The 17580-nt window shown below is 42.8% G+C and overlaps 1 protein-coding gene across 6 annotated transcripts in view; it reads left to right on the top strand.

Moving 5' to 3' along the window:
• LOC129867916 (inhibitor of apoptosis protein-like) overlaps nucleotides 1–17580 on the top strand; it is a 128195-nt gene that overhangs the window by 84425 nt on the left and 26190 nt on the right. For all 6 annotated transcript variants that reach the window (XM_055941398.1, XM_055941397.1, XM_055941404.1 and 3 more), the window contains one exon: nucleotides 1874–2098. In XM_055941398.1, the coding sequence (XP_055797373.1) occupies nucleotides 1874–2098 (225 nt within the window). The remainder of the gene's footprint in view (nucleotides 1–1873; nucleotides 2099–17580) is intronic.

The following is a 17580-nucleotide window of genomic DNA, read 5'->3' as shown; positions in this document are numbered from 1 at the left end:
CACTATGTTGATATCACTGTTCAGCCATGAGACAGACAGACCTCTACTATGTTGATATGACTGTTCAGCCATGAGACAGACAGACCTCCACTATGTTGATATCACTGTTCAACCATGAGACAGACAGACCTCCACTATGTTGATATGACTGTTCAACCATGAGACAGACAGACCTCCACTATGTTGATATGACTGTTCAGCCATGAGACAGACCTCCACTATGTTGATATGACTGTTCAGCCATGAGACAGACAGACCTCCACTATGTTGATATGACTGTTCAGCCATGAGACAGACCTCCACTATGTTGATATGACTGTTCAGCCATGAGACAGACAGACCTCCACTATGTTGATATCACTGTTCAGCCATGAGACAGACAGACCTCCACTATGTTGATATGACTGTTCAGCCATGAGACAGATCTCTACTATGTTGATATGACTGTTCAGCCATGAGACAGACAGACCTCCACTATGTTGATATGACTGTTCAGCCATGAGACAGACAGACCTCCACTATGTTGATATGACTGTTCAGCCATGAGACAGACAGACCTCCACTATGTTGATATCACTGTTCAGCCATGAGACAGACCTCTACTATGTTGATATGACTGTTCAGCCATGAGACAGACCTCCACTATGTTGATATGACTGTTCAGCCATGAGACAGACAGACCTCCACTATGTTGATATCACTGTTCAGCCATGAGACAGACAGACCTCCACTATGTTGATATGACTGTTCAGCCATGAGACATACCTCCACTATGTTGATATGACTGTTCAGCCATGAGACAGACAGACCTCCACTATGTTGATATCACTGTTCAGCCATGAGACAGACAGACCTCTACTATGTTGATATCACTGTTCAGCCATGAGACAGACAGACCTCCACTATGTTGATATGACTGTTCAGCCATGAGACAGACAGACCTCCACTATGTTGATATCACTGTTCAGCCATGAGACAGACCTCCACTATGTTGATATGACTGTTCAGCCATGAGACAGACAGACCTCTACTATGTTGATATCACTGTTCAGCCATGAGACAGACCTCCACTATGTTGATATGACTGTTCAGCCATGAGACAGACAGACCTCCACTATGTTGATATCACTGTTCAGCCATGAGACAGACAGACCTCCACTATGTTGATATGACTGTTCAGCCATGAGACAGACAGACCTCCACTATGTTGATATGACTGTTCAGCCATGAGACAGACAGACCTCCACTATGTTGATATCACTGTTCAGCCATGAGACAGACATACCTCCACTATGTTGATATGACTGTTCAGCCATGAGACAGACATACCTCCACTATGTTGATATGACTGTTCAGCCATGAGACAGACATACCTCCACTATGTTGATATGACTGTTCAGCCATGAGACAGACCTCCATTATGTTGATATGACTGTTCAGCCATGAGACAGACAGACCTCCACTATGTTGATATGACTGTTCAGCCATGAGACAGACAGACCTCCACTATGTTGATATGACTGTTCAGCCATGAGACAGACAGACCTCTACTATGTTGATATGACTGTTCAGCCATGAGACAGACCTCCATTATGTTGATATGACTGTTCAGCCATGAGACAGACAGACCTCCACTATGTTGATATGACTGTTCAGCCATGAGACAGACAGACCTCCACTATGTTGATATGACTGTTCAGCCATGAGACAGACAGACCTCTACTATGTTGATATGACTGTTCAGCCATGAGACAGACCTCCATTATGTTGATATGACTGTTCAGCCATGAGACATACCTCCACTATGTTGATATGACTGCTAACTCCCTCTTCTCTCTTTCTCCTTCTTGCTGTCCCCCCCCCCCCCCCCCAGGTGAGGAGCGGTCGGAGGACGCCGTGATGATGAACACTGCTGTGGTTGTGTCGTCGCTAGAGATGGGATTCGAGCGTGGCCTGGTGAAGCAGACCGTCCAGAGTAAGATCCTGACCAGCGGAGAGAACTACAAGACAGTCCAGGAACTGGTCTCAGACCTGCTGAGTGCAGAAGATCAGAAGAGAGAGGAGGAGAGAGAGATGCTGGCCGAGGAGATGGCTTCTGGTACAACAAACATTCTGAAACATGAAACCATTCTGAAAGCTGTCTGTTTAACCTACTAGGACACGCTGAATGTACTGTCTGTTTAACCTACTAGGACACGCTGAATGTACTGTCTGTCTGTTTAACCTACTAGGACACGCTGAATGTACTGTCTGTTTAACCTACTAGGACACGCTGAATGTACTGTCTGTTTAACCTACTAGGACACGCTGAATGTACTGTCTGTTTAACCTACTAGGACACGCTGAATATACTGTCTGTTTAACCTACTAGGACACGCTGAATATACTGTCTGTTTAACCTACTAGGACACGCTGAATGTACTGTCTGTTTAACCTACTAGGACACGCTGAATATACTGTCTGTTTAACCTACTAGGACACGCTGAATGGACTGTCTGTCTGTTTAACCTACTAGGACACGCTGAATGGACTGTCTGTCTGTTTAACCTACTAGGACACGCTGAATGGACTGTCTGTTTAACCTACTAGGACACGCTGAATGGACTGTCTGTCTGTTTAACCTACTAGGACACGCTGAATGGACTGTCTGTCTGTTTAACCTACTAGGACACGCTGAATGTACTGTCTGTTTAACCTACTAGGACACGCTGAATATGCTGTCTGTTTAACCTACTAGGACACACTGAATGTACTGTCTGTTTAACCTACTAGGACACGCTGAATGTACTGTCTGTTTAACCTACTAGGACACACTGAATGTACTGTCTGTTTAACCTACTAGGACACGCTGAATGTACTGTCTGTTTAACCTACTAGGACACGCTGAATATACTGTCTGTTTAACCTACTAGGACACGCTGAATATACTGTCTGTTTAACCTACTAGGACACGCTGAATGTACTGTCTGTTTAACCTACTAGGACACGCTGAATATACTGTCTGTTTAACCTACTAGGACACGCTGAATGGACTGTCTGTCTGTTTAACCTACTAGGACACGCTGAATGGACTGTCTGTCTGTTTAACCTACTAGGACACGCTGAATGGACTGTCTGTTTAACCTACTAGGACACGCTGAATGGACTGTCTGTCTGTTTAACCTACTAGGACACGCTGAATGGACTGTCTGTCTGTTTAACCTACTAGGACACGCTGAATGTACTGTCTGTTTAACCTACTAGGACACGCTGAATATGCTGTCTGTTTAACCTACTAGGACACACTGAATGTACTGTCTGTTTAACCTACTAGGACACGCTGAATGTACTGTCTGTTTAACCTACTAGGACACGCTGAATATACTGTCTGTTTAACCTACTAGGACACGCTGAATGTACTGTCTGTTTAACCTACTAGGACACGCTGAATGGACTGTCTGTTTAACCTACTAGGACACACTGAATGTACTGTCTGTCTGTTTAACCTACTAGGACACGCTGAATATACTGTCTGTTTAACCTACTAGGACACGCTGAATGTACTGTCTGTTTAACCTACTAGGACACGCTGAATATACTGTCTGTCTGTTTAACCTACTAGGACACGCTGAATATACTGTCTGTTTAACCTACTAGGACACGCTGAATATACTGTCTGTTTAACCTACTAGGACACGCTGAATATACTGTCTGTCTGTTTAACCTACTAGGACACGCTGAATGTCCTGTCTGTCTGTTTACCTACTAGGACACGCTGAATATACTGTCTGTTTAACCTACTAGGACACGCTGAATGTACTGTCTGTTTAACCTACTAGGACACGCTGAATATACTGTCTGTCTGTTTAACCTACTAGGACACGCTGAATATACTGTCTGTTTAACCTACTAGGACACGCTGAATATACTGTCTGTTTAACCTACTAGGACACGCTGAATATACTGTCTGTCTGTTTAACCTACTAGGACACGCTGAATGTCCTGTCTGTCTGTTTAACCTACTAGGACACGCTGAATATACTGTCTGTTTAACCTACTAGGACACGCTGAATGTACTGTCTGTTTAACCTACTAGGACACGCTGAATATACTGTCTGTCTGTTTAACCTACTAGGACACGCTGAATATACTGTCTGTTTAACCTACTAGGACACGCTGAATGTACTGTCTGTTTAACCTACTAGGACACGCTGAATGTACTGTCTGTCTGTTTAACCTACTAGGACACGCTGAATGTACTGTCTGTCTGTTTAACCTACTAGGACACGCTGAATGTACTGTCTGTTTAACCTACTAGGACACGCTGAATATACTGTCTGTTTAACCTACTAGGACACGCTGAATGTACTGTCTGTTTAACCTACTAGGACACGCTGAATGTACTGTCTGTTTAACCTACTAGGACACGCTGAATGTACTGTCTGTTTAACCTACTAGGACACGCTGAATATACTGTCTGTTTAACCTACTAGGACACGCTGAATATACTGTCTGTTTAACCTACTAGGACACGCTGAATGTACTGTCTGTTTAACCTACTAGGACACGCTGAATGTACTGTCTGTTTAACCTACTAGGACACGCTGAATGTACTGTCTGTCTGTTTAACCTACTAGGACACGCTGAATGTACTGTCTGTTTAACCTACTAGGACACGCTGAATGTACTGTCTGTTTAACCTACTAGGACACGCTGAATATACTGTCTGTCTGTTTAACCTACTAGGACACGCTGAATATACTGTCTGTTTAACCTACTAGGACACGCTGAATGTACTGTCTGTTTAACCTACTAGGACACGCTGAATGTACTGTCTGTTTAACCTACTAGGACACGCTGAATATACTGTCTGTTTAACCTACTAGGACACGCTGAATGTACTGTCTGTTTAACCTACTAGGACACGCTGAATATACTGTCTGTCTGTTTAACCTACTAGGACACGCTGAATATACTGTCTGTTTAACCTACTAGGACACGCTGAATGTACTGTCTGTTTAACCTACTAGGACACGCTGAATGTACTGTCTGTTTAACCTACTAGGACACGCTGAATATACTGTCTGTTTAACCTACTAGGACACGCTGAATGTACTGTCTGTTTAACCTACTAGGACACGCTGAATGTACTGTCTGTTTAACCTACTAGGACACGCTGAATGTACTGTCTGTTTAACCTACTAGGACACGCTGAATGTACTGTCTGTTTAACCTACTAGGACACGCTGAATGTACTGTCTGTTTAACCTACTAGGACACGCTGAATGTACTGTCTGTCTGTTTAACCTACTAGGACACACTGAATGTACTGTCTGTTTAACCTACTAGGACACGCTGAATGTACTGTCTGTTTAACCTACTAGGACACGCTGAATGTACTGTCTGTTTAACCTACTAGGACACGCTGAATATACTGTCTGTCTGTTTAACCTACTAGGACACGCTGAATGTACTGTCTGTTTAACCTACTAGGACACGCTGAATGTACTGTCTGTTTAACCTACTAGGACACGCTGAATGTACTGTCTGTTTAACCTACTAGGACACGCTGAATGTACTGTCTGTTTAACCTACTAGGACACGCTGAATGGACTGTCTGTTTAACCTACTAGGACACGCTGAATGTACTGTCTGTTTAACCTACTAGGACACGCTGAATGGACTGTCTGTTTAACCTACTAGGACACGCTGAATGTACTGTCTGTCTGTTTAACCTACTAGGACACGCTGAATGTCCTGTCTGTCTGTTTAACCTACTAGGACACACTGAATGGACTGTCTGTTTAACCTACTAGGACACGCTGAATGTCCTGTCTGTCTGTTTAACCTACTAGGACACACTGAATGGACTGTCTGTTTAACCTACTAGGACACGCTGAATGGACTGTCTGTCTGTTTAACCTACTAGGACACGCTGAATGTACTGTCTGTTTAACCTACTAGGACACGCTGAATGTACTGTCTGTTTAACCTACTAGGACACGCTGAATGTACTGTCTGTTTAACCTACTAGGACACGCTGAATATACTGTCTGTTTAACCTACTAGGACACGCTGAATGGACTGTCTGTTTAACCTACTAGGACACGCTGAATGTACTGTCTGTTTAACCTACTAGGACACGCTGAATATACTGTCTGTTTAACCTACTAGGACACGCTGAATGGACTGTCTGTTTAACCTACTAGGACACGCTGAATATACTGTCTGTTTAACCTACTAGGACACGCTGAATATACTGTCTGTTTAACCTACTAGGACACGCTGAATATACTGTCTGTTTAACCTACTAGGACACGCTGAATATACTGTCTGTTTAACCTACTAGGACACGCTGAATATACTGTCTGTTTAACCTACTAGGACACGCTGAATATACTGTCTGTTTAACCTACTAGGACACGCTGAATATACTGTCTGTTTAACCTACTAGGACACACTGAATGTACTGTCTGTTTAACCTACTAGGACACGCTGAATGTACTGTCTGTTTAACCTACTAGGACACACTGAATGTACTGTCTGTTTAACCTACTAGGACACGCTGAATGTACTGTCTGTTTAACCTACTAGGACACGCTGAATATACTGTCTGTTTAACCTACTAGGACACGCTGAATATACTGTCTGTTTAACCTACTAGGACACGCTGAATGGACTGTCTGTTTAACCTACTAGGACACGCTGAATGGACTGTCTGTTTAACCTACTAGGACACGCTGAATGGACTGTCTGTCTGTTTAACCTACTAGGACACGCTGAATGTACTGTCTGTTTAACCTACTAGGACACGCTGAATGGACTGTCTGTTTAACCTACTAGGACACGCTGAATATACTGTCTGTCTGTTTAACCTACTAGGACACGCTGAATGTACTGTCTGTCTGTTTAACCTACTAGGACACGCTGAATGTACTGTCTGTTTAACCTACTAGGACACGCTGAATATACTGTCTGTTTAACCTACTAGGACACGCTGAATGGACTGTCTGTTTAACCTACTAGGACACGCTGAATGGACTGTCTGTTTAACCTACTAGGACACGCTGAATGGACTGTCTGTCTGTTTAACCTACTAGGACACGCTGAATATACTGTCTGTTTAACCTACTAGGACACACTGAATATACTGTCTGTCTGTTTAACCTACTAGGACACGCTGAATGTACTGTCTGTCTGTTTAACCTACTAGGACACGCTGAATGTACTGTCTGTCTGTTTAACCTACTAGGACACGCTGAATGTACTGTCTGTTTAACCTACTAGGACACGCTGAATATACTGTCTGTTTAACCTACTAGGACACGCTGAATGTACTGTCTGTTTAACCTACTAGGACACGCTGAATATACTGTCTGTTTAACCTACTAGGACACGCTGAATATACTGTCTGTCTGTTTAACCTACTAGGACACGCTGAATATACTGTCTGTCTGTTTAACCTACTAGGACACGCTGAATGTACTGTCTGTCTGTTTAACCTACTAGGACACGCTGAATGTACTGTCTGTTTAACCTACTAGGACACGCTGAATGTACTGTCTGTCTGTTTAACCTACTAGGACACGCTGAATGTACTGTCTGTTTAACCTACTAGGACACGCTGAATATACTGTCTGTTTAACCTACTAGGACACACTGAATGTACTGTCTGTTTAACCTACTAGGACACGCTGAATGTACTGTCTGTTTAACCTACTAGGACACGCTGAATGTACTGTCTGTTTAACCTACTAGGACACGCTGAATGTACTGTCTGTTTAACCTACTAGGACACGCTGAATATACTGTCTGTTTAACCTACTAGGACACACTGAATGTACTGTCTGTTTAACCTACTAGGACACGCTGAATGTACTGTCTGTTTAACCTACTAGGACACGCTGAATGTACTGTCTGTTTAACCTACTAGGACACGCTGAATGTACTGTCTGTTTAACCTACTAGGACACGCTGAATGTACTGTCTGTTTAACCTACTAGGACACGCTGAATGGACTGTCTGTTTAACCTACTAGGACACGCTGAATGGACTGTCTGTTTAACCTACTAGGACACGCTGAATGTACTGTCTGTTTAACCTACTAGGACACGCTGAATGTACTGTCTGTCTGTTTAACCTACTAGGACACGCTGAATGGACTGTCTGTTTAACCTACTAGGACACGCTGAATATACTGTCTGTTTAACCTACTAGGACACGCTGAATGTACTGTCTGTCTGTTTAACCTACTAGGACACACTGAATGTACTGTCTGTCTGTTTAACCTACTAGGACACACTGAATATACTGTCTGTCTGTTTAACCTACTAGGACACGCTGAATGGACTGTCTGTTTAACCTACTAGGACACGCTGAATGGACTGTCTGTTTAACCTACTAGGACACGCTGAATGTACTGTCTGTCTGTTTAACCTACTAGGACACACTGAATGTACTGTCTGTCTGTTTAACCTACTAGGACACGCTGAATGTACTGTCTGTTTAACCTACTAGGACACACTGAATGTACTGTCTGTTTAACCTACTAGGACACGCTGAATGTACTGTCTGTTTAACCTACTAGGACACGCTGAATGTACTGTCTGTTTAACCTACTAGGACACGCTGAATATACTGTCTGTTTAACCTACTAGGACACGCTGAATGTACTGTCTGTTTAACCTACTAGGACACGCTGAATGTACTGTCTGTTTAACCTACTAGGACACACTGAATGTACTGTCTGTTTAACCTACTAGGACACGCTGAATGTACTGTCTGTTTAACCTACTAGGACACGCTGAATGTACTGTCTGTTTAACCTACTAGGACACACTGAATGTACTGTCTGTTTAACCTACTAGGACACGCTGAATGTACTGTCTGTTTAACCTACTAGGACACGCTGAATGTACTGTCTGTTTAACCTACTAGGACACGCTGAATGTACTGTCTGTTTAACCTACTAGGACACGCTGAATGGACTGTCTGTTTAACCTACTAGGACACGCTGAATATACTGTCTGTTTAACCTACTAGGACACGCTGAATATACTGTCTGTTTAACCTACTAGGACACACTGAATGTACTGTCTGTTTAACCTACTAGGACACGCTGAATGGACTGTCTGTCTGTTTAACCTACTAGGACACGCTGAATGTACTGTCTGTCTGTTTAACCTACTAGGACACGCTGAATGGACTGTCTGTCTGTTTAACCTACTAGGACACGCTGAATATACTGTCTGTTTAACCTACTAGGACACGCTGAATGGACTGTCTGTTTAACCTACTAGGACACGCTGAATGTACTGTCTGTTTAACCTACTAGGACACGCTGAATGGACTGTCTGTCTGTTTAACCTACTAGGACACGCTGAATGTACTGTCTGTTTAACCTACTAGGACACGCTGAATGGACTGTCTGTTTAACCTACTAGGACACGCTGAATATACTGTCTGTTTAACCTACTAGGACACGCTGAATGGACTGTCTGTTTAACCTACTAGGACACGCTGAATGTACTGTCTGTCTGTTTAACCTACTAGGACACGCTGAATGTACTGTCTGTCTGTTTAACCTACTAGGACACACTGAATGTACTGTCTGTTTAACCTACTAGGACACGCTGAATGTACTGTCTGTTTAACCTACTAGGACACGCTGAATGTACTGTCTGTTTAACCTACTAGGACACGCTGAATGGACTGTCTGTTTAACCTACTAGGACACGCTGAATATACTGTCTGTTTAACCTACTAGGACACGCTGAATATACTGTCTGTTTAACCTACTAGGACACGCTGAATGTACTGTCTGTTTAACCTACTAGGACACGCTGAATGGACTGTCTGTTTAACCTACTAGGACACGCTGAATGGACTGTCTGTTTAACCTACTAGGACACGCTGAATGTACTGTCTGTTTAACCTACTAGGACACGCTGAATGTACTGTCTGTTTAACCTACTAGGACACGCTGAATGGACTGTCTGTTTAACCTACTAGGACACGCTGAATGGACTGTCTGTTTAACCTACTAGGACACGCTGAATGTACTGTCTGTTTAACCTACTAGGACACGCTGAATGTACTGTCTGTTTAACCTACTAGGACACGCTGAATATACTGTCTGTTTAACCTACTAGGACACGCTGAATATACTGTCTGTTTAACCTACTAGGACACGCTGAATGTACTGTCTGTTTAACCTACTAGGACACGCTGAATGGACTGTCTGTTTAACCTACTAGGACACGCTGAATGTACTGTCTGTCTGTTTAACCTACTAGGACACGCTGAATGGACTGTCTGTCTGTTTAACCTACTAGGACACGCTGAATGTACTGTCTGTTTAACCTACTAGGACACGCTGAATGGACTGTCTGTTTAACCTACTAGGACACGCTGAATGTACTGTCTGTTTAACCTACTAGGACACGCTGAATGGACTGTCTGTTTAACCTACTAGGACACGCTGAATGGACTGTCTGTCTGTTTAACCTACTAGGACACGCTGAATGTACTGTCTGTTTAACCTACTAGGACACGCTGAATGGACTGTCTGTTTAACCTACTAGGACACGCTGAATGGACTGTCTGTCTGTTTAACCTACTAGGACACGCTGAATATACTGTCTGTTTAACCTACTAGGACACGCTGAATGTACTGTCTGTTTAACCTACTAGGACACGCTGAATGTACTGTCTGTTTAACCTACTAGGACACGCTGAATGGACTGTCTGTTTAACCTACTAGGACACGCTGAATGTACTGTCTGTCTGTTTAACCTACTAGGACACGCTGAATGTACTGTCTGTTTAACCTACTAGGACACGCTGAATGTACTGTCTGTTTAACCTACTAGGACACGCTGAATATACTGTCTGTTTAACCTACTAGGACACGCTGAATGTACTGTCTGTCTGTTTAACCTACTAGGACACGCTGAATGTACTGTCTGTCTGTTTAACCTACTAGGACACGCTGAATGTACTGTCTGTCTGTTTAACCTACTAGGACACGCTGAATGTACTGTCTGTTTAACCTACTAGGACACGCTGAATGTACTGTCTGTTTAACCTACTAGGACACGCTGAATGTACTGTCTGTCTGTTTAACCTACTAGGACACGCTGAATATACTGTCTGTTTAACCTACTAGGACACGCTGAATGTACTGTCTGTTTAACCTACTAGGACACGCTGAATATACTGTCTGTTTAACCTACTAGGACACGCTGAATGTACTGTCTGTTTAACCTACTAGGACACGCTGAATATACTGTCTGTTTAACCTACTAGGACACGCTGAATGTACTGTCTGTTTAACCTACTAGGACACGCTGAATATACTGTCTGTTTAACCTACTAGGACACGCTGAATGTACTGTCTGTTTAACCTACTAGGACACGCTGAATGTACTGTCTGTCTGTTTAACCTACTAGGACACGCTGAATGTACTGTCTGTTTAACCTACTAGGACACGCTGAATATACTGTCTGTTTAACCTACTAGGACACGCTGAATGTACTGTCTGTTTAACCTACTAGGACACGCTGAATGTACTGTCTGTTTAACCTACTAGGACACGCTGAATGTACTGTCTGTTTAACCTACTAGGACACGCTGAATGTACTGTCTGTTTAACCTACTAGGACACACTGAATATACTGTCTGTTTAACCTACTAGGACACGCTGAATGTACTGTCTGTTTAACCTACTAGGACACGCTGAATGTACTGTCTGTTTAACCTACTAGGACACGCTGAATGTACTGTCTGTTTAACCTACTAGGACACGCTGAATGGACTGTCTGTTTAACCTACTAGGACACGCTGAATGTACTGTCTGTTTAACCTACTAGGACACGCTGAATGTACTGTCTGTCTGTTTAACCTACTAGGACACGCTGAATATACTGTCTGTTTAACCTACTAGGACACACTGAATGGACTGTCTGTTTAACCTACTAGGACACGCTGAATATACTGTCTGTTTAACCTACTAGGACACACTGAATGTACTGTCTGTCTGTTTAACCTACTAGGACACACTGAATGTACTGTCTGTTTAACCTACTAGGACACGCTGAATGTACTGTCTGTCTGTTTAACCTACTAGGACACGCTGAATATACTGTCTGTCTGTTTAACCTACTAGGACACGCTGAATATACTGTCTGTTTAACCTACTAGGACACGCTGAATATACTGTCTGTTTAACCTACTAGGACACGCTGAATGTACTGTCTGTCTGTTTAACCTACTAGGACACGCTGAATATACTGTCTGTTTAACCTACTAGGACACGCTGAATATACTGTCTGTTTAACCTACTAGGACACGCTGAATGTACTGTCTGTTTAACCTACTAGGACACGCTGAATGTACTGTCTGTTTAACCTACTAGGACACGCTGAATGGACTGTCTGTTTAACCTACTAGGACACGCTGAATATACTGTCTGTTTAACCTACTAGGACACGCTGAATATACTGTCTGTTTAACCTACTAGGACACGCTGAATGGACTGTCTGTTTAACCTACTAGGACACGCTGAATGGACTGTCTGTTTAACCTACTAGGACACGCTGAATGGACTGTCTGTCTGTTTAACCTACTAGGACACGCTGAATGTACTGTCTGTTTAACCTACTAGGACACGCTGAATATACTGTCTGTTTAACCTACTAGGACACGCTGAATGTACTGTCTGTTTAACCTACTAGGACACGCTGAATGTACTGTCTGTTTAACCTACTAGGACACGCTGAATATACTGTCTGTTTAACCTACTAGGACACGCTGAATGTACTGTCTGTTTAACCTACTAGGACACGCTGAATGTACTGTCTGTTTAACCTACTAGGACACGCTGAATGTACTGTCTGTTTAACCTACTAGGACACGCTGAATGTCCTGTCTGTCTGTTTAACCTACTAGGACACGCTGAATGGACTGTCTGTTTAACCTACTAGGACACGCTGAATGTACTGTCTGTTTAACCTACTAGGACACGCTGAATGGACTGTCTGTTTAACCTACTAGGACACGCTGAATGTACTGTCTGTTTAACCTACTAGGACACGCTGAATGTACTGTCTGTTTAACCTACTAGGACACGCTGAATGTACTGTCTGTTTAACCTACTAGGACACGCTGAATGTACTGTCTGTCTGTTTAACCTACTAGGACACGCTGAATGTACTGTCTGTTTAACCTACTAGGACACGCTGAATATACTGTCTGTCTGTTTAACCTACTAGGACACGCTGAATGTACTGTCTGTTTAACCTACTAGGACACGCTGAATGTACTGTCTGTCTGTTTAACCTACTAGGACACGCTGAATGTACTGTCTGTTTAACCTACTAGGACACGCTGAATGTACTGTCTGTCTGTTTAACCTACTAGGACACACTGAATATACTGTCTGTCTGTTTAACCTACTAGGACACGCTGAATGTACTGTCTGTTTAACCTACTAGGACACGCTGAATGGACTGTCTGTCTGTTTAACCTACTAGGACACGCTGAATATACTGTCTGTTTAACCTACTAGGACACGCTGAATGTACTGTCTGTTTAACCTACTAGGACACGCTGAATATACTGTCTGTTTAACCTACTAGGACACGCTGAATGGACTGTCTGTTTAACCTACTAGGACACGCTGAATGTACTGTCTGTCTGTTTAACCTACTAGGACACGCTGAATGTACTGTCTGTTTAACCTACTAGGACACGCTGAATGTACTGTCTGTCTGTTTAACCTACTAGGACACGCTGAATGTACTGTCTGTCTGTTTAACCTACTAGGACACGCTGAATGTACTGTCTGTCTGTTTAACCTACTAGGACACGCTGAATGTACTGTCTGTTTAACCTACTAGGACACGCTGAATGTACTGTCTGTTTAACCTACTAGGACACGCTGAATGTACTGTCTGTCTGTTTAACCTACTAGGACACGCTGAATATACTGTCTGTTTAACCTACTAGGACACGCTGAATGTACTGTCTGTTTAACCTACTAGGACACGCTGAATGTACTGTCTGTTTAACCTACTAGGACACGCTGAATGGACTGTCTGTTTAACCTACTAGGACACGCTGAATGTACTGTCTGTTTAACCTACTAGGACACGCTGAATGTACTGTCTGTTTAACCTACTAGGACACGCTGAATATACTGTCTGTTTAACCTACTAGGACACGCTGAATGTACTGTCTGTTTAACCTACTAGGACACGCTGAATGTACTGTCTGTCTGTTTAACCTACTAGGACACGCTGAATATACTGTCTGTTTAACCTACTAGGACACGCTGAATGTACTGTCTGTCTGTTTAACCTACTAGGACACGCTGAATATACTGTCTGTTTAACCTACTAGGACACGCTGAATGTACTGTCTGTTTAACCTACTAGGACACGCTGAATGGACTGTCTGTTTAACCTACTAGGACACGCTGAATGGACTGTCTGTTTAACCTACTAGGACACGCTGAATGTACTGTCTGTTTAACCTACTAGGACACGCTGAATGTACTGTCTGTCTGTTTAACCTACTAGGACACGCTGAATATACTGTCTGTTTAACCTACTAGGACACACTGAATGTACTGCCTGTCTGTTTAACCTACTAGGACACGCTGAATGTACTGTCTGTTTAACCTACTAGGACACGCTGAATGTACTGTCTGTCTGTTTAACCTACTAGGACACGCTGAATATACTGTCTGTTTAACCTACTAGGACACGCTGAATGTCCTGTCTGTTTAACCTACTAGGACACGCTGAATGTACTGTCTGTTTAACCTACTAGGACACGCTGAATATACTGTCTGTTTAACCTACTAGGACACGCTGAATGGACTGTCTGTTTAACCTACTAGGACACGCTGAATATACTGTCTGTTTAACCTACTAGGACACACTGAATGTACTGTCTGTCTGTTTAACCTACTAGGACACGCTGAATATACTGTCTGTTTAACCTACTAGGACACGCTGAATATACTGTCTGTTTAACCTACTAGGACACACTGAATGTACTGTCTGTCTGTTTAACCTACTAGGACACACTGAATGTACTGTCTGTCTGTTTAACCTACTAGGACACGCTGAATGTACTGTCTGTTTAACCTACTAGGACACGCTGAATGTACTGTCTGTTTAACCTACTAGGACACGCTGAATGGACTGTCTGTTTAACCTACTAGGACACGCTGAATGGACTGTCTGTTTAACCTACTAGGACACGCTGAATATACTGTCTGTTTAACCTACTAGGACACACTGAATGTACTGTCTGTCTGTTTAACCTACTAGGACACACTGAATGTACTGTCTGTCTGTTTAACCTACTAGGACACGCTGAATGTACTGTCTGTTTAACCTACTAGGACACGCTGAATGTACTGTCTGTTTAACCTACTAGGACACGCTGAATATACTGTCTGTTTAACCTACTAGGACACGCTGAATGTCCTGTCTGTTTAACCTACTAGGACACGCTGAATGGACTGTCTGTTTAACCTACTAGGACACACTGAATATACTGTCTGTTTAACCTACTAGGACACGCTGAATGTACTGTCTGTTTAACCTACTAGGACACGCTGAATGGACTGTCTGTTTAACCTACTAGGACACGCTGAATGTACTGTCTGTTTAACCTACTAGGACACGCTGAATGTACTGTCTGTTTAACCTACTAGGACACGCTGAATATACTGTCTGTTTAACCTACTAGGACACACTGAATGTACTGTCTGTCTGTTTAACCTACTAGGACACACTGAATGTACTGTCTGTTTAACCTACTAGGACACGCTGAATGTACTGTCTGTCTGTTTAACCTACTAGGACACGCTGAATGGACTGTCTGTCTGTTTAACCTACTAGGACACGCTGAATGGACTGTCTGTCTGTTTAACCTACTAGGACACACTGAATGTACTGTCTGTTTAACCTACTAGGACACGCTGAATGGACTGTCTGTCTGTTTAACCTACTAGGACACGCTGAATGGACTGTCTGTCTGTTTAACCTACTAGGACACACTGAATGTACTGTCTGTTTAACCTACTAGGACACGCTGAATGTACTGTCTGTTTAACCTACTAGGACACGCTGAATATACTGTCTGTTTAACCTACTAGGACACGCTGAATGTACTGTCTGTTTAACCTACTAGGACACGCTGAATGTACTGTCTGTTTAACCTACTAGGACACGCTGAATATACTGTCTGTTTAACCTACTAGGACACGCTGAATGTACTGTCTGTTTAACCTACTAGGACACGCTGAATGTACTGTCTGTCTGTTTAACCTACTAGGACACGCTGAATGGACTGTCTGTTTAACCTACTAGGACACGCTGAATGTACTGTCTGTTTAACCTACTAGGACACGCTGAATGTACTGTCTGTTTAACCTACTAGGACACGCTGAATGTACTGTCTGTTTAACCTACTAGGACACGCTGAATATACTGTCTGTTTAACCTACTAGGACACGCTGAATATACTGTCTGTTTAACCTACTAGGACACGCTGAATGGACTGTCTGTTTAACCTACTAGGACACGCTGAATATACTGTCTGTTTAACCTACTAGGACACGCTGAATATACTGTCTGTTTAACCTACTAGGACACGCTGAATGTACTGTCTGTCTGTTTAACCTACTAGGACACGCTGAATATACTGTCTGTTTAACCTACTAGGACACACTGAATGTACTGTCTGTCTGTTTAACCTACTAGGACACACTGAATGTACTGTCTGTCTGTTTAACCTACTAGGACACGCTGAATGTACTGTCTGTTTAACCTACTAGGACATTTTTTGAAACAAGTCATTTATTTCACTTCACCAATTTGGACTATTTTGTGTATGTCCACTACATGAAATCCAAATAAAAATCAATTTAAATTACAGGTTGTAATGCAACGAAATAGGAAAAACGACAAAGGGGGTGAATACTTTTGCAAGGCACTGTATGCATAGTCACTTAACTCTACCTACATGTACATATTACCTCGACTAACCAGTGCCTCCGCACATTGACTCTGTACCGGTACCCCCTGTATATAGCCTCCACATTGACTCTGTACCGGTACCCCCTGTATATAGCCTCCACATTGACTCTGTACCGGTACCCCCTGTATATAGCCTCCACATTGACTCTGTACCGTAATACCCTGTATATAGCCTCTCTATTGTTGTTTTACTGCTGCTCTTTAAGTATTTGTTACTTTTATTTCGTTTTTTTTTATAGGTATTTTTCTTAACTGCATTGTTGGTTAAGGTTGTAAGTAAGCATTTCACCGTAAGGTCTACAGTGGTTGTATTCGGCTCATGTGACAAATCAAATTAGATTTGAAAGTATTCAGACCCCTTGACTTTTCCCACATTGTTACGCCTTATTCTAAAATGGTTGTTGTTTTGTTCCTCATCGATATACACTTCCCCTTAGTGACAGATTTGTAGAGATTTTAGCCCATTTATTACATATAAAAAAACGGAAATATCACAAGTATTCAGACCCTTTACTCAGTAGTTTGTTGAAGCACCTTTGGCAGCGA

The sequence above is a fragment of the Salvelinus fontinalis genome, chromosome 13 (assembly GCF_029448725.1).
Source record: "Salvelinus fontinalis isolate EN_2023a chromosome 13, ASM2944872v1, whole genome shotgun sequence".
In the NCBI taxonomy this organism is placed as follows: Eukaryota; Metazoa; Chordata; class Actinopteri; order Salmoniformes; family Salmonidae; genus Salvelinus; species Salvelinus fontinalis.
Note: the sequence above shows the minus strand (reverse complement) of the source record. Positions and strands in the feature narration are given on the sequence as shown.